At 41.6% G+C, this 19,268-nt stretch overlaps 1 protein-coding gene and 1 non-coding gene across 7 annotated transcripts in view; one reads left to right on the forward strand and one right to left on the reverse strand.

Moving 5' to 3' along the window:
- The window catches only part of SINHCAF (SIN3-HDAC complex associated factor), a 46,475-nt gene that overhangs the window by 12,245 nt on the left and 14,962 nt on the right, over positions 1–19,268 (reverse strand). For 4 of the 6 annotated variants that reach the window (XM_023208975.1, XM_023208978.1, XM_023208974.1 and 1 more), the window contains exons 2-4: positions 3,972–4,119; positions 2,846–2,945; positions 1,405–1,531 (exon numbers count right to left, since the gene is read on the reverse strand). In XM_023208975.1, coding sequence (XP_023064743.1) covers positions 1,405–1,531; positions 2,846–2,945; positions 3,972–4,099 — 355 coding nt within the window. In that variant the 5' untranslated portion in view covers positions 4,100–4,119. Of the gene's footprint in view, positions 1–1,404; positions 1,532–2,845; positions 2,946–3,971; positions 4,120–12,566; positions 12,709–19,268 lie in introns of all 6 variants that reach the window. The other 2 variants (XM_023208976.2, XM_023208977.1) reach the window with 2 other exon arrangements.
- Positions 11,308–11,407, forward strand: LOC111540672. The gene has a single exon (XR_002731049.1). It is a non-coding gene; the product is annotated as a small nucleolar RNA U13 (small nucleolar RNA).

Here is a 19,268-nt window from a genome sequence, read left to right on the forward strand (position 1 = left end):
TTTTTTTAGTAGAGACGGAGTTTCACCGTGTTAGCCAGGATGGTCTCGATCTCCCGACCTCGTGATCCGCCCGTCTCGGCCTCCCAAAGTGCTGGGATTACAGGCTTGAGCCACCGCGCCCGGCCAGTAGAGTTAAATCTTTAGGGAGATGGGGGGTTGAGAGCTGGTTAGGAAAGGGAAATGTATAATTAAAACACATATACACATTTATATTACCTAAATATATTACTACATCTCTACCACTTATTAAGTGGCCCAGATCAAGGTTAAATCACCCCTTTGTGCTTCCTATTCTGAGCTCTAAAATAGAAATAAGTGAGATCATTACAAATGTAAAGTGCTTAGTATACCAAAATGCTCAAAAAATGTGAATTCTCCTCCACTCCTCACTTTACCGTCACTAAACTTAAATGTCTTTTTCCATTATTCTAAAATAAGCATGATAACCATTTGTCTTGATTGATAATGTTTTCTCTAACAGGGCCCTATAGATTTTTATAAAGTACTGAGAGCTACAATACAGGTCCACAACCCCTAGCTGCAATTCTGAGAAAGCTCTGGAAACACAAAGTGTATTCCTAACCTATTTGGCCACAAAGTCTGACATGACCTACACTACGATTACAAGCAAACAAACCTGACTAGCCTATGTACCATCTATGTATTCAAAGTAGCAGTAAATGTGAATACTGCTACTTTTTGCTGTAAAAATACTAATGTGTTTGGTTCAATAATGCTCCTTCAAACCCCAAGGGTAATAGAGATATTTATTAGACAATAACATTATATGCAGTGTATTTCCTTTTCAAAATCTAAAATCTAAATTCCAAAATACAGACATGCCACTACAGCAATCCTCCAAAACTTCCAATAATAGCATGTGACCTGACATTAATTAGACATTCCTTTCTTATTCTATCAACACAACACACACTGCCCCTTAAACCTGAAAGCAAGCCCTGAGGTTTGCTGCATTTCAAAATGTGAGTTGTTATTTCTAAAGTTACTTTCCAGAAAACCTGAGCTTTGGTCTCAGATTGTCCCCTAATTATTTACGTACCTTCTTGCACATCTGTAGGACTCGATTTCCTTATGGATAAAAATCAAGTAAACGAGCTAGAAATGCACCTCCTAGAAAATTAAGATGTCAATAAAGACATCAGAGTGGTCTCAGTACAATCTGAAGTGGTTAGCTAGTAGAAATACTCTCTTAAGACATCAAAATCAGAAACAGTGCCAAGATTTCACAGAAATAAGGTAACATCTCTACCAAGTCAACATTGCCTTCCAGTGCTCTTTATGAAAAGCAATAAAGGAAAAAATGATCCACACATGCCATACACCACCCCCAGCCAAAAATAACAAAACAATTATTAAGCACTAATGTTGTAATATCAAACTTACTATGACGTTTAAATTCCTTCTGCAGTTTACTGATCTGGTTGCTTTTTATCCTGTTCCCAGATAGAGTTTTCACTTTCTTTGGTTTCAATGTAGTCTTTAGACTGGGTCCAGCCCTTGCATCTACCACCTGGAAGAAAATACTGAATATTTAATAATATTTTTAAAATGATACTAGTATATCCCTTTGGTTCAGATCCGTGCCTATTTGAGAACCACAGTTTTACACTGTAAAGAGGATGAAACTCCTCCATGTGCACCTTTAATCATCACATGACATAAGGGAATAAATAATATTTATCTAGTGGGGTTTTTTAAGACACTCTTTCCTGTGAAGTGGGTAATAGTGGGAGTCTGTTGGAAAAAAACTTAAATAGATTTGTATATGGGATAATCGTTACTGGATGACCCAACTAGGTTAAGAATCAAACCTAAAAACAACTCCATTTCTACAGGATAATGTTTTGCAGTTTACGAAAAGCTTTCACATACTTTTTATCTTCAATACAAAGCAATAAACGGGGCTATTTTTGTTACTCCAATTTTAGACGGAAGGAATACAAAGCAAAGAGAAATTATGCATTTTGCCTTATTTCACCAAGCGAGTAAATGGGTTAAGAGGGGTGGAGAGGGGAAAAGACTGGAATCAAGGTCTTCAGGTCTTTTCTTTATGCTTTTTTCACTACACACCTTAATCTCTGAGGTGAGTTACATGACAGCAATAGCATGTTCTCCCACAGTCTAGCCCAGCCATTGATCTCGCCCCATATGGCCCTGTTTCTTAGGTATTCATTCACATGTATTAGTTGCAGATTTCTACCCCATGTAAAAAGGAACGTTGTTACCATCTTCAAAATCATGACCTATTATAATAGCATAACACTGTTATCAAAGGACAATGTAAGGCTAGTGCGAATGATAACTATGTGTTATACCTTCTACATACCATCTCATCCAGTTCTCACAGTAGCTCTGTAACAGAGCTATTATCTTTGCACTTCATAAATAAATGTAACCTACCCAAAGTCCACAACTAGTAGTGGTAAAGGCAAAATTCAAATTCAAGTCTGATCCTAAAATCTATGTGCTCATTAGTACCAACCTGAGTTCAAAGGATCATGTTATCCAAAGAGATTTAAGAAAAAGGATTCATGTCTAATTAACTCTGGGAATTACTGAGTTAAGCCTAAAAATAGGTGAATGCTTACTGTGAATCTCCAAAAGGGGGATATTGGATACAGTCTTAAGGAAATGCCACACCAGGCTATTCTGTTCTAAAGATACCAAAATGTTAGGCAATTATATCTGAGCAGCAGCTAGTGTTTTTCTTTATTCTTTTCAGACTTTTCTACCCTAGGGATATATTACTTCCTAAATTAGGGGGAAATTAATGTTACTTTAAATATAATAGAGGTATAATTGAAAAAAAGAAAGATGGACTAACATGATTCCAGTTTTTTTTTGATCCTGCTGGCAACTTCTTCCATCTTTTCACAAGCAGGACACAGGCATTGCAGATGTCTCCTGAACGAGTCTCATGCAATCTGATAAAAAAACAATCAAATCTTTATCAGTCTCCCTTACCTTAAAGAATTCATGCAAGCACATTTCTTTTGGGAAAAAAACTGTATCTATGTATGGTTTATAGATACAATTTAATCATCCTGGATGATCCCATTCCATTGTTTCTATAGAATATTTCAGAAATAAAATTATCTTCTAGATTCAACAAACCAATTCTACGTACTGCAATTTGGTTATTTTGAAATAAGAAATGCTTTTAAAATTAAAAAGGCCAAGCACCTCCACGTCCAGCAAGTTTTTTTGTTTGTATTTTTTATAGAGATGGGTTTCGCCATGTTGCCCAGGCTGATCTCAAGCTCCTGGTTCAAGTGACCGACCTGCCTCAGCCTCCCAAAGTGCTGGGATTACTGGCGTGAGCCACTGCACCCTGTCAAGGGTATTTTTTTTTTTTTTTTTTTTTTAGGGATGGAGTCTTGCTCTGTCGCCAGGCGGGAGTGCAGCGGCATGATCTCGGCTCACTACAACCTTCGCCTCCTGGGTTCAAGCAATTCTCCTGCCTCAGCATCCTGAGTAACTGGGACTATAAGTGTGCACCACCACGCCCAGCTTATTTTTGTATTTTTAGTAGAGTCGGGGTTTCACCACGTTGGCCAGGATGGTCTCGATCTCTTGACCTCGTGATCCGCCCGTCTCGGCCTCCCAAAGTGCTCTCAGATTACTGGTGTGAGCCGCTGCACCCAGTCAAGGGTAATTTTTTAAAAAGTCTTTTTAAAAATTAACCACAAAAGGAAGTCAACAACAAAAGGGTTTGTCTAGCTACAACTATAAGGGACTTCACAATTAATGTGGTAGCTACTCATAATCTGGAAAAAAGTAGGCTGTCAGCATTGTTTGATTCATTTAAAACGCAGGAGACTTAAACAGCCTAAATTAGAATAAGTGATTTTTATTATTAGCACATTGTTCCAATCACCTTGCTTACAAATATTTCTGTATCTGTGGTACTTTTTCACTCTAAGAATAGTACAAACATCAGGTGATCTTACCCAAAACAGCTCTGGAAGTCCTTTTCATAGCGTTTACTGTCAGTGAATCGAGAACTGGAGGACTTAGCTCTGCAAATACAGCAGCCCTCTATACTTCGGTACATCTTTGGCTTGTGAAAACCAAACATCTTTTCTTCTGGGCAATAGTCTGTAAAGCCAAGGGAATTGACACATCTTTGTTGAGGGCTGTAACAAGAAACCATTAAAGAGTTCTCTCTGCTCCACCCTATCCCCAAGCAACTTGGTATTATATGACCAAGACAGGCAGGCAGCTCAGGGGAAGACCTCCTGGATCTACCTCCATTCTTGGCACTATCATGGCAAGTGTATGAAACACAAAGAAAAGTTTAGTTACTTAAGGAGGACTCTACTACCTCCTACCTTGCCTAGCAAACATGCACTCTAAAAATGGGGAAGAAGAGCATTTTTTAAAATCAGGTTTTTAAGTAAGAAATGCCACAAACAATCTTGTAAAATAATGAAGCTGTACACAATCAAGGACATATCCTTAAACTTAAGACACACCTTTTTATTTTGCATCTTTGCATTAACGTGATTCCCCTCTGGGGAAGTTTTGAGCATTTACCATGAACACTATTTGATACTAAGTACACAACTAGCTCACTATGCATAGCCCATACTACTTTGCCTAATGGGAATTCAGAGGGGATTTCTTCTGTGATAAATGGGAAGTTCTAAGCAGTCAAGTTTGGCACTGAATTGAAACTGCTGAAAGGAAGATGTAAAATTCACAAAAATCCAAGGTTATAATTTAAAAATAATAATAATAATTCCATGTATCATTAAGACAAAAAAAGAACGAGCTCATGTTGTCTGACCGCTGATCTGCCCCTTAGTTGTTAGAGGTTTGTGGACCTCTTCTATGAGGCTTTGGGCTGAGAGTAGTAACAGTGGGAGGCAAATGTCCCAGAGACCCAGAGTGAAATCAATTGCAGTCCTTCTGTTTAAAAAAAAAAAAAACTCAACATCAAGGAAGGAATGAAGAAAACAGCTCTGGGGCCGGATGCAAATATGTAGCTGGCAGTAGATCTGTACCTTAGGAAAAGTAATTTGGAATATCCAAATCAAGGGCCAGCTCACCAGAACATCTGGACTAAGAGAGGTGATGAAAAGGCAATGAATATAGAAACTAAACTCCAATGGACAAGTCCAGAGGATGTTTGTATGTATGAGGGTCTAACTATAAATTATCACATAAAGCAACAATAAAAGAAAAAAAATTTTTTTTTTTTTGAGGCAGAGTCTCGCTCTGTGGCCCAGACTGGAGTGCGGTGGCGCGATCTCGGCTCACTACAAGCTCCGCCTCCCGAGTTCAAGGGATTCTCCTGCCTCAGCCTCCCCAGCAGCTGGGACTGACTACAGGCGCCCGCCACCACACCCGGCTAACTTTTTGTATTTTTAGTAGAGACAGGGTTTCACCTTGTTAGCCAGGATGGTCTTGATCTCCTGACCTCGTAATCTGCCTGCCTTGGCCTCCCAAAGTGCTGGGATTACAGGCGTGAGCTACCGTGCCCGGCCAAGAAAATTCTTAATACCACTTTCGTGTCCATAGTTTTAGGAGTTATAACCACAGAACAGTATCTTTTTAAAGTTGTTTTAGACATAAACTTAGATGACTAAACCTAAAGCTTCAGTACAGTCATGTGTTGATTAACAATGGGGACACATTCTGAGAAATGCATCATTGGGCATCCTGGTGCAAACATCAGCGTCCTCACACAAACCAAGATGGCAATAGCCTACAACACCCCCAGGCTATATGGGATAGCCTACTGTTCCTAGGCAACAAACTTATACAGCATGTGACTATACTGAATGCTGTGGGCAACTGTAATACAATGGTAAGAATCTGTGCATCTAAATACAGAAAATGTACCAAAAAATATGGTATTATAATCTATTGGGACCAACATCATATATGCAGTCTGTGGTTGACCAAAAAGTCCTTGTGTGACATATGGCTGTATTTGTCTTTGGATTATCTCGTCTGATCCCATTCCATTCCAATTCTGGTTAGTATAATATAGCAAGTATTAATGAAAATTATTCAGAAGTAACCAAATATCCAGGCTTTTTATGTATATATATATATATATATATATATTTTTTTTTTTTTTTATACTTTAAGTTCTAGGGTACATGTGCATAACGTGCAGGTTACATATGTATACATGTGCCATGTTGGTGTGCTGCACCCATCAACTCGTCAGCACCCATCAATTCATCATTTATATCAGGTATAACTCCCCAATGCAGTCCCTCCCCCCTCCCCCCTCCCCATGATAGGCCCCAGTGTGTGATGTTCCCCTTCCCGAGTCCAAGTGAGCTCATTGTTCAGTTCCCACCTATGAGTGAGAACATGCGGTGTTTGGTTTTCTCTTCTTGTGATAATTTGCTAAGAATGATGGTTTCCAGCTGCATCCATGTCTCTACAAAGGACGCAAACTCATCCTTTTTTATGGCTGCATAGTATTCCATGGTGTATATGTGCCACATTTTCTTAATCCAGTCTGTCACTGATGGACATTTGGGTTGATTCCAAGTCTTTGCTATTGTGAATAGTGCCGCAATAAACATACGTGTGCATGTGTCTTTGTAGTAGCATAATTTATAATCCTTTGGGTATATACCCAGTAGTGGGATGGCTGGGTCATATGGTACATCTAGTTCTAGGTCCTTGAGGAATCGCCATACTGTTTTCCATAATGGTTGAACTAGTTTACAATCCCACCAACAGTGTAAAAGTGTTCCTATTTCTCCACATCCTCTCCAACACCTATTGTTTCCTGATTTTTTAATGATTGCCATTCTAACTGGTGTGAGATGGTATCTCATTGTGGTTTTGATTTGCATTTCTCTGATGGCCAGTGATGATGAGCATTTTTTCATGTGTCTGTTGGCTGTATGAATGTCTTCTTTTGAGAAATGTCTGTTCATATCCTTTCCCCACTTTTGGATGGGGTTATTTTTTTGGTATTGAGGGATTTTGAAATATAGACAAAGGTTTTACAACTTTTTTAAAAGAAAGTATTTTTAAAACTTTTATTAGCAAATAATTAGCTTAAAAATTGAAGCTTCCCTTTCAAACAGGCTATTGTTAATATAACTGTTCCTCTGCAATGTTTTTGTTGGTGAGAGAGACAGGCAAAAGAGTGAGATGGGGGCAAGGCAGAAGGCCAGGCCGAGACGGGCGGATCACGAGGTCAGGAGATCGAGACCATCCTGGCTAACACAGTGAAACCCCGTCTCTACTAAAAATACAAAAACTAGCCGGGCAAGGTGGCCGGCGCCTGTAGTCCCAGCTACTCGGGAGGCCGAGGCAGGAGAATGGCGTAAACCCGGGAGGCGGAGCTTGCAGTGAGCTGAGATCCGGCCACTGCACTCCAGTCCCGGCGACAGAGCGAGACTCCGCCTCAAAAAAAAAAAAAAGAATTGTTCAAAAAAAACATTTTTAGTTGATAATAATTTTAGTTAAATGCTTGGGAATCTGATGTCTTTGAGAGGAAGAAAAATGAGAAAATACCCTCTACACAGTCGTAAGAAAAGGTCTAGAGAGGCCTGCTCAAATGAGGCAGACTTTTTTTTCCTCAATCCAACAACAAACCCATATGATAACTGAAAAGAAAATCCTGAAGAAAATGGTTGCACGTTGCTTTGGAAAATACAATGTCAAATGACAGAAGATTGCAGAAACAAGAAAGAAGAGTAGCAGTTACTGTTTTAATATGTATATTCCTGTTTTAAGGTACAATGTAATACAACCCTCGTCCTCACACCACCCTGTGCTCTTCTCCAAACTCACCCAACAGCTTGCATTACCATCAAGAAGGTCAGAGAACAGTTTCTCTAATACTCTATAACTTCATCCATAACTCTTGGAAACTTCAGCCTCCCTTCTCAGCAAGGACAAATGAAGCAGAGCAAAAAAGGCCAGTTCATTCCATTAATACACAGACCAAATCCTATTACGACAGATAGATTCCTATCTCTACCCTCACAATCTCTTTCCCTTCCCCCAAATAAACAAGTCCTCAAAGCTATCAGCATTCAGCTCATCTCTAGGATATGAACTACCTTCACTGAGGTTGGATTTGACCAAGACGCCATAGTTTGTGCCAGTTACCACACTGGCAAGTTGTTAAGGATGTTACGGATTATAGGTGAATACTGAGGCTTTCTTTTTAACCAGCAGCCATTGTGAATTAAGTGTTCCTCTTCAATGATTTTTTTCTGCTGGTGGGGACCTCCACAAAACTTACCCACCACCCCCTAGCAAGATATTCCAGCCATCAGCTGAGGAATATTCTTCTTAGACATGGGGGAGAATAGGCTGATGTCTTAGGATTCATAATCCATTTTTATATAGCTCCGTGACCTTACTTTTGTCCTGACTGACCTTACTTTTGTCCTTACTTTTGATCTGAGAGGGATCTAAATCCTAGGGCTTACCCTCTCCTAGGCAATGCTCAGTGAGAAATGCAATGAGGTGGCAGACACCTGTCCTTATGCAACACACAAGGAGTATGTGAACCTTTTAATGGATGACAACTTAATACACCTATTAAGCCTTTTCTGAGCTTATCCTCACACTTAAGAGGCACCTGGGAATCTGCAGCAAATACACAGGGGTTTCATTTTGGGCTTTGTTTACAGCAACCAAGTTAAGCAGTGATTGGTGTTTAACCATTTTGAGGTTTGGGGATCCCTGAGATTAACTGATAGTATTTTCAAAAATCTACAAACCCATGAAATTTTTACAAAAACATTACTTAATCTCTAGAGGAAAACCAAGGACACAAAATGGTCTCTGAAACCAAGTTACTTTATGTATTTAACAAAGTAGTGGGTGGGCATGGCATAACTTGATTTTAAACTGGACATTTGTTTTTTCAAGCAACCTGGTGGTTCTTTAGAATACTGCTTTCCTAGTACCACATCTGTGCAATATTAAATGATTCCTCCTGTACAGTCTATCTTATTTGTTCAAATGACACCATTAGCTCTGAAACTATCTGTGAATTTTGCCTCTATTCTCATAGGCATCATATCACTCGGCACTATGTTTTAAAGAAAGAAAGGTGGCCGGGCGCGGTGGCTCAAGCCTGTAATCCCAGCACTTTGGGAGGCCGAGACGGGTGGATCACGAGGTCAGGAGTTCGAGACCATCCTGGCTAACACGGTGAAACCCCGTCTCTACTAAAAAACACAAAAAGCTAGCCGGGCGAGGTGGCTGGCGCCTGTAGTCCCAGCTACTCGGGAGGCTGAGGCAGGAGAATGGCCTAAACCCGGGAGGCGGAGCTTGCAGTAAGCTGAGATCCCACCACTGCACTCCAGCCTGGGCGACAGAGAGAGACTCCGTCTCAAAAAAAATAAAATAAAATAAAAAATAAAGGAAGAAAGGTAATACTATCTGCTTTCTAACTGATTAATAGTTACAGCTGAGAACAGACCCATACAATCTCACCCTTAAGCGTGTGTCTGGAGAAAGAAGAGGAAAATTCAGCTGTGAGATTAAAGCCAAAAATCAGGCCGGGCGCGGTGGCTCAAGCCTGTAATCTCAGCCCTTTGGGAGGCCGAGATGGGCGGATCACGAGGTCAGGAGATGGAGACCATCCTGGCCACACGGTGAAATCCCATCTCTACCAAAAAATACAAAAAACTAGCCAGGCGAGGTGGCGGCGCCTGTAGTCCCGCTACTCCGCAGGCTGAGGCAGGAGAATGGCGTAAACCCGGGAGGCAGAGCTTGGCCACTGCACTCCAGCCTGGGCAACACAGCGAGACTCCGTCTCAAAAAATAAATAAATAAAGCCAAAAATCAAGAAAAACTTAAAATACTGATTATGAACTGTTGTCTTCTAAAATTAAATAGTGGTATGGTTGCAAAACTCTGAGTATACTAAAAGCCACTGAATTGTACACATTGCAAGAGTGAATCTTATGGTATATAAATGAGTGAATTTTATGGTACATGAATGATCTCAGTAAGCCTGTTTTTGAGACATTTAAAAATAAAAATAACTGAGGAATTCACTCGTCTTTATCATCTTTGTAAGCGCAGCATCTAAGATTCCAGTCTCACAGTAGGTGTGTTAACCCAAATGAGAGACCCAAGATGGGAATCTCAATCAAACAAGGTTTATTAGGCCGAGCTTGAGGATGTGCACCCAGAGAGCACAAGTTCCAATAGCTTATAACCTGTGTTTCAAAGCAAGATTACCTGAGGCATGGTATTCATACATTTTTTTAAACAGGGGGATACCTGCAGTACAGTGAAGCAACAATTACATTCTTGTCGATTTGATTGGTATTCAGTGATATTACACATAAGGTAAAGTAAGTATGTGGTTGAGTGGGTAGGAGAGAAAGGTTAATAATTACATAGGCATCTCAGGGTCTGGCGGAAGGATGATTGATTCCATCCTGCCTTTGTTCTATATCTGACACAAAAGTTTACAACCAGTACCTGTTAGTAAAATATTTAACAAACTCCAGTTACAAATGCACAAAGGGTCAGCCTCAGTAAATAGGCCATGGTTTTATTACCCATATGTCCAGACTGCAGCCATCTTGTCTCACTTTTCTCTTTTCTTCTGACACTATCATTATCATCTATCTGTCTGTCTACAATATGTTTTCTTAAGGTCCTTGAAATAGAAAAAAAAAAACATTTCAAGATGTTTTTCAAGATTTGAGGGGTTACAGTTAAAACATGCCTATTTATGGGAGGTTCTAACACTGATCTAACTGACATAGCTGCCTTTGCACATACACATTCTTCAGCCAGAACATTTAGAAGAGGCTGTGTCAATCCACTTTTCCTTGTATTTCCACATTTTCCCCCTTTTGATCAAAATTTCTCTTTAGAGAACACAAATGATCATACTTTATGTCCTTCTGTCTTCCCAGGGAGTCATGTCCCACGTTGGAGGGAAAGAGGTGAGATGAGGTTGATGTAGGCCTGAGGCAGACACTCCAGGGGTATGTAGTGGAATCTGCTGCTATGCTTTGTAGTGGAATCTGCTGCTACGCTTACAGGATAATTCTATCTACATTGTGCTACCAAAATGGGGGGGAGGGTGTTAATTTTTTTTTATTAAGACAGGGTTTCACTACATTGCCCAGGCTGGTCCCAAACTCCTAGCCTCAAGCTGTCTTTCCACCTTGGCCTCCCAAGTGCTAGTGTGTGGGCCACTGCAATTGGCCTACAATTCTGGTTTTAGCAATAGACTTATGTAGGTTGATTATAAACACCATGAGTAATTTAACTGATAGTAAGAGAAATAGGATAGACACTACGATTATATCAAGGTTTGAGATCCTTCTGTCATTTATAAGCATGATGAATGGACATTCACACATGTGTGAGATGCACCTCCTTCAAACCTTGTTATGACATTGGTACTTCACCCATGAAAAAGGGTTTGAATTGCAGACTGGAAGAAACAGGAAGCCAATTAAACAGATCATTGAGAAGATCGGTAGTCTGTGCCCCTTGTAACCATTTAGCTTGCTTGAAAATTCTTTCTACGCAAGTCTCTACTTCACCTGAGGTGTTGATGTAAGTGCAGCAGGCAGTGTAAGCTACTGCAGACTCCTTGTCCCAGCTACTCGAGAGGCTAAGGTACGAGGATCACCTGAGCCCAGGGAAGTCAAGGCTGTAGTAAGCCATGATCACACCACCACACTCCAGCCTAGGCGACAGAGCAAGACCCTCCCTCAAAAAAAAAAAAGCTCCTTTCAATTTGCCAGCTATTTTGCCAGCTATTTACACTATGTGCCCATCCTTGGGTTGGTGGGTGTGGCCCAATGCCACATACCAAAATGTATCTATTAACTATTCATTCATGGGTAAGTTGTTTAAAACATGAGTGAGCCATGGATTGGTTTTACTGCAGGTCTTAACAAAAGCCTGCATAAGCATGATACATAACAAACAAGACGTGCTGGCACAATTTGCTTTTGCGTTTTCTCCTTTGGACATTCAGTTGCCAGTTATGACAGTAACGGTGGGAGGCCAGGAATGTGCAGGGACAGCGGCCTGGAAAAGATGACGAATTAAGTTTGTGTTCCAGATAAGTTAGAGAATTTGTCCCTGATTGGCTTCCTGATAGACAGGCCTGGGGGCGGTGGGAAGGGGTGAGACTTAGGGGATATTATTAAGCACAGAATGAAAATATGGCCTGGCTTTAGAAGCTGAATTTGAATTTGGAAAGGGACACTTGGAGAGAACTGATGCAAGTATATGGTAACATTTGGAGTATCAGAAAAATCAATCACAGGTGCAACAAGTAGCATGTAATGATACTGAATGGCCCTAGGAAGCTGGTGACAAATCCAGCAATCTGAGAGACGGCCTCTATCTGCCACACTTTGGAAAAGTTAAGCTCATGAACTATTTTTCCATCACCAGCAGAGACCCTGAAAAGTCAAGTGTATATATATATATTGGTGGCCATCATGTGTATGGAAACATTAACCAGGTTATATATCCTATAATCTGAATCAAAGCAGACAAGGCCAATAGTCCCCAAAGTAAATATAGTACTCTAAGAATGTTTAGACAGGAGATCATACAGGCCTGCTCTGAAGTCTTGGATCAATTAGCTGTCCACTCAGATGTTGTCAACTTCTCGTCCTGGTTTCAGGGTTGAAGCTGTTTGGTGAATCAGAGACAGGGATCTTTGGTGGGAGTCATGGTCCATTCAGGAAGTTGTGCCTTTTTAAGGTGAGAGATATGGATCCGTGAGTCTACACCCTTTAACTCTGCTGTGCATGGATTACTCAGTGGTACCTGGCAAGGGCCCCTCCACCAAGGCTGGAGGGAGTCCTTTATGAGATGTCTTTTCCAACAGACAAAATTTCCAGTTTGGAGGTCATGACCAGAATCTTCATCTCTCAGGAGCACACTGTGGGACGTGTCTTGCACTAAAGTCTGGCTTTTCATGAGTTGGTGAACGAGTCCCTTAAAATAGTGCAAGATGTCCCCATTCAGTAAATTTGGATCAGTCATCTTGATTCCCACGTGCCTGGGTCTTCCAGTTACAATTTCATGAGAAGAGAGCTAATAAAGGGATGGATCAAAGGTTGAACAATACCAAGGGGAGTGCCTTCGGCCAGCAGAGGTGAAAAGCCTCCATAAATTTAGCCAATTTTTTCTATTATTCCATTGGTCCATTGCACCAATCCAGGGACTTAGCGCCAATTGTGTTATTATTCCATTGCTCCATTCTACCAATCCAGAGGACTAAGGGTGGTAGGCACAATCAAAATACTGAAATATAGGCCAATTTTTTTTTTTTTTTTTTTTTTGAGACCAAGTCTCGCTCTATCACCTAGGGTGGAGTGCAGTGGTGTGATCTTGGCTTACTGCAACCTCTGCCTGCCGGGTTCAAGTGATTCTCCTGCCTCAGCCTCATGAGTGGCTGGGACTATAGGCATGCGCCACGATGACTGGCTAATTTTTGTATTGTTAGTGGAGACAGGATTTCATCATGTTAGCCAGGCTGGTCTTAAACTCCTGGCCTCAGGTGATCCGTCCACCTCGGCCTCACAAAGTGCTGGGATTACAGACGTGAGCCACTGCGCCCAGTCCCAAATTTTACAAATGCTCAATGACCTGGGCAGTAAAATAAGTTCCCCTACTGCTGTGAAGTTCAAAAGGCGACTCCCCACAATGGGGTAATCCTTTCTAATAAGATTTTACCCACTACCATTGACCATCAGCAGGATGGGCAATTGCATTACCCAATGCAAAGACATGCATATCATTACCAATGCATGTTTATGTGCTTAAGATGGTGGCAGCTGGATAAAATCAAGCTGCCACATCTCAAAAGGTCTAGGTAGAAAAAGAAAATGACCCTGAGCCCCATAAAGGGGTTTTCCAGGATTGTGTTTTGGGTAGATGGTACACTGTGAATCAATCTTCTGTGCCATGATGACAGTTTCCAATAATATTGTTTATAATAGGATATCATTTTATCTGAATTCCAATGGGTCAAGCTGTAAATGTGTTCCATGAAGGGCATCTGACACCCCACTAGGATGATGGGTTTATCATTAGGTCCATACCATAGTTCAGTTTGGGGGAAAAAGTACCCCCACTTTCGTTTCCAGGTAGATCTTTCTTCGGTGGAAGCTAAGTCTTGGATTTCCTTTAGCGTAGACTTAACTGTTTAAGTCTCACAGTCATTCCAAGGATCGGACTGGTGTCTCAAACACAGCTCTCTTAGCTACTGCATCAGCAAATTGACTACCTTGATTCTATGTTGTGTCTAATTCAGAGCGGCCTGGAACCTTTATAATTGCCAAAAGCGAGCTCCAAGACTTGTCCATTTTTTATGGGTTGCCCTGATAAGGTTAAATACCCTCTCTCTTTCCATAGCATTCCCAAGTTATGAGCACCACTGGATGCATAGAGGCATAATTTTTGCCACTTTATTCTTTGCTAGTTGACAAGGTTGAGTCATGGCAATCAGTTCAGCCAGTTGGGCTGACTTAGCCTGAAGAACACCAGCTTCAATGACCATGGCACATCCTGCTTTAAACTTACTACCTTCTCCCCTCAAGTAAGATACATCTGTAAACCATTCTGTCTAGGCATTATCTAATGGTGATTCTTGTAGGTCTGTCCTTGGGGTAAAAAGTTGGGTATGTCATCGGGATGAAGTCATGAGAGGTCTTGTCAGAAGACTGGCCAGGCCTGGTGCAGTGGCTCATGCCTATAATCCTAGCACTTTGTGGTCTGCTAAATTCAAATTCATATTTGGGAAAAATAAGTGGGGCACTGTATATCCCTGTGACATCAGAGTTGAAGTATCCCGTCATTCTCTCCAGGTAAAGGCAAACAAATACTAACTACCAGGATGTATAGGGATGCTTAAAAAGGCACTACAGAGATCCACAAGTACCACTCAAGGTAGGCAGATTGCTTGAGCCCAGGAGTTCGAGACCAGCCTGGGCAACATGGTAAACCTTGTCTCTACAAAAAATACAAAAATCAGCCAGGTGCAGTGGTGCACACCTGTAGTCCTAGCTACTGGGGAGACTGAGGCAGGCAGATTAACTGAGCCCAGGAGGTGGAGGCAGCAGTGAGCTGTGATCATGCCACTGCACTCCAGCCTGGATGACAAAGCAAGACCCTGTCTAAAAAAGAGAGAGAGAGAGGCCAGGTTAGGATCACTGCAACAAGAGATGGTAACATTAGAGGATAATAAAATTAAGACCTAATAGGAAGTTAATCTATTGAAAGGTAAGTGTTAAGTTGTGATGAGAATTCAGAAGTAGCTCAACTGAATGCGGAATGAAGGCAGTAAGGGAGGGGACCCCAAGACTGTCTCTCTAACAATTTTATATAGAAGGGCTGTAGCTGATATTGCCCTTACACAAGGGGGCAGCCCTTGAGTCACTGGATCTAACTGCTGACTATAATAGCCTATAGGTCTTTGCTGGTCACCATGTTTGAGTCAACATACCAAATGTGCTTCCCCCATCTTCATGAAGAGAAAGAAAGTTCATAGTTTGGGTGTCTTATTGCTGGGGCATTTATTAATCTTTTTTAGAAAAAACAGACTCCTGCTCTGTTACTCAGGCTGGAAGGCAGTCAGCTCACTGCAACCTCTGCCTCCTTCAAGCGATTCTCCTGCCTCAGCCTCCCACGTAACTGGGACTATGGACGTTTTGCCACCATATCTAGCTAATTTTTGTATTTTTAGTAAAGACACAGTTTCACCATGTTGCCCGGGCTGGTCTTGAACGCCTGGCCACAAGTATTTGCCTGCCTTGGCCTCCCAAAGTGCTGGGATTATAGGCATCAACCACTGCACCTGGCCTACTAATCTTTCTTTAATTTGTTGCACAGCTGGTTGTCCCCTCACGAGTCCACATGATGGGACCAGGCCGGTCATTCTTTAAACAGATATAAAAGGGTTGAGTCACACAATAAAAATTTAGTATCCAGCTTCTACAATAGCAAGCCAACTCCAAGAACCCTCTAAGCTATTTTTTAGTAGTAAGCATCAAAAAAGCTAAAATTCCTTTGATTCTATCAGGACTGATGCTCAATCCTTTAGCTGACATGACATGTCCCACATGTCTGACTTGAGAAAGACAAAATTAAAGTTTACCCTTAGACACCTTGTGCCCTGTAATGGCCAATTGTTGAAGTAAGTTCAAGTTTTCTTCTTCAGAGGAAGAAAGTGTGTCAGAGCAAAGGAGGAGGTCATGCACACACTGGATGAGGGATGAGGATCCCCTGAGAGAAGTCCAAGTCTGCTAAATTCGTATTTCAGTATTTGGGAAAAGTAAGTGGCACTGTATATTGCTGTGACATCACAGTCCAAGTATACCGTCATTCTCTCCAGGTAAAGGCAAACAAATACTGACTACCTGGAGGTACAGGGCTTTAAAAAGGCACTACAGAGATCCACAACTGAAAAATATTGTCAGGGACAGGCACAGTGGCTCACACCTATAATCCCAGCACTTTGGGAGGCTGAAGCGGGTGGATCACTTGAGGTCAGGAGTTCGAGACCAGCCTGGCCAACATCACGAAACCCCGTCTCTACTAAAAATACAAAAATAAGTCGGGTGTGGTGGTGCACACCTTTAATCCTAGCTACTTGGCAGGCTGAGGCAGGAGAATCGCTTGATCCCGGGAGGTGGAGGCTGCAGTGAGCTGAGATTGTGCCACTGTACTCCAGCCTAGGGGACAGAGTGAGATTCTGTCCCAAAAAAAAAAAAAAGAACACTCTCGTCATTTATGTTTGGTATGGCAGACAGGAGTATGAAGGTTAAGAAGCACTGGATATCTAGGTATTTTAATACCGTCTACAGCCTTTAAGTTCTATAGAAATCTCCATCCCCTTCCCATTTGGTTCTCTGACAAGGAAAATGGGGGTGTTGCAGGGACTGGTGCAGCGAATAATAAAACCTCTCTCAAGATAATCTCATGATTGGGGCAACTCCACCTAAGGCTTCTTGCCATAGTGGCTATTATTTTACGTTAAGCAAGGGATTCATAGTGTTAATCTCAACCTTTATTGGAGCAGCTGAGAGTATCTTTCCTATGTCTGTGTTAGACTGGGACCACAGCTGGTAAGACATAGTTTCAAGTAAATGCTCAGCTTCTGGCATTACTAGAAAAGTTGAAGTTTAAAAGGAGCCTTATGGTTTCCTTCCCTTTATTATATTTCTTTTTGTTTTCCCATCTTCCCAATCACATAAGGGTGTCTTTACACCACTAACATCAATTCGTGATTTTTTTTTTTTTTGAGATGGAGTCTCACTCTGTCGCCCAGGCTCGAGTGCAATGGTGTGATCTCGGTTCACCGCAACCTCCGCCTCCCAAGGTTCAAGCAATTCACCTGCCTAAGCCTCCCAAGTAGCTGGGATTACAGGCATGCACCACCATGCTCGGCTACTTTTGTATTTTTTTTACTAGAGACGGGGTTTCTCCATGTTGGTCAGGCTGGTCTCAAACTCCCGACCTCAGGTGATCCGCCCAACTCAGCCTCCCAAAGTGCTGGAATTACAGGTGTGAGCCACCGCGCCCAGCCAACTTGTGATATATTATGAGAGCATTATTTGGTTTGCTTTCCCTAATCCCATGGTTCAAGTTCCAGAAACATTTCCCACTTTGAGGAAAAAGAGATGAGCATTATGGATGTTGTGGAAATTTCAATCCAGAAGGTTAAACAGGCACTTCTGGGCATATCAGGAAAACACGGGATTGGCTGAGAGTATCATATTCATAGCCCTTGGGAGGAAGCCAAACCCAATGAACCAGTAAAGCAAAGGTGTGAATTTAAAGCAAGAGATAGGTTTATTAGGTATACCCACCATGTTAACTTTTTCATTCCTCTGAAAAATGGGGTTTTTAAGTAAGGTGGAATTTATAACATACAGCAGCTCCTGTGCCGATTATTGAATTATTTTTTCCCAAAGAGTGAGTTAAAGCAGCGTATTGGGAGAAATGAAAACCCTATTTTCTCAGAGGATTCCTAGTTTTCCAGTTTATCATCCTGTTGTTTCCATTTCAGTATCTTGCAATTCCTTTTAAAATGCCCTAGCTTCTTGGGTAGTGACAGAGAAGGGGAGAAGAGCTCTTAGGACCAATAGACTTAATTTTCTTCTTATTGGCCTGGGAGTTTTAAGAGGTTAACTGTTGCCATTGTTAAGTATACAGCCTTTTGATTTTCCTTTTTTATGACTGTACAGGACAACTGGTCAGCTAAGTTGACCAGTCATTAGTTCTGGCTATCACCTAGTCAGTCATGTGACATTTGACAATAGTGGGTAGTGCTTCATCCAAATTGTTTGGGAAATCTTAATTTAATATGTCATTTTTATTGTTTTCCAAGTTGTCCACTGACATCTGCAATATTGTTTTCATGTTTTATCAAAGTGGGTAAAAAAAAATCTACAACAAGCCCATCTGGATTCTGGCAGCATTGCTGGATTTTAATCCAATCTATGATCTTTTTTTTTTTTTTTTTTGAGACACAGTCTCACTCTGTTGCCCAGGCTGGAGTGCAGTAGTACGATCTCAGCTCACTGCAACCTCTGCCTCTGAGGTTCAAGCAATTCTCCTGCCTCAGTCTCCTGAGTATCTAGGATTACAGGCATGTGCCATCACGACTGGCTAATTTTTGTATTTTTAGTAGAGATGGGGTTTCACCAGTTGGCCAGGCTGGTCTCGAACCCCTGACCTCATGATCCACCCACCTCGGCCTCCCAAAGTGCCCGGCCGTAATCTATAATCTTTTGAAAAAAACAAGGGAATGGCATTTAATAGAGAAGCTGCTCATACCCACGCATCTTTGAGCCATCTTCTCAAAGTTGGGGAGTTGGCTGCAGCAGAGGTCATACTGGATTTTCAGGAACAAGATCTGTTAGGGGATCCAACCACACTGTGCTTTTTCTAGCTATTCCTTAGCTTAAGCAGCTGAAACCAGTATGCAGACAAGCCGATAAATGTTGAAATGACCTGGGTCATAGATTTTAATTGTGAGTTCAAATTCTTTGGTAAAGCAAATCCGATCTTCATAAGGGTCAGCAAATTCCTTAACTATGGCCCATAATTTGGCCTTCGACTAGGATTGATAAAGAATCAGGACTCCAAGCAGGCTGGGCACACACACTGCTGGTATGGAAGTGAACCACTGGGACCGAGCATGAGCAAGCCAGTGAGTAGCTCCCGCAGCCCCCTGGACCCAGGGTCATGCATGGCGACTGCCAAGGTGGCTTTAACCAAGGGAGCAGATCCAACTGAGCTTA

The sequence above is a fragment of the Piliocolobus tephrosceles genome, chromosome 10 (genome assembly GCF_002776525.5).
Source record: "Piliocolobus tephrosceles isolate RC106 chromosome 10, ASM277652v3, whole genome shotgun sequence".
Classification (NCBI taxonomy): domain Eukaryota; kingdom Metazoa; phylum Chordata; class Mammalia; order Primates; family Cercopithecidae; genus Piliocolobus; species Piliocolobus tephrosceles.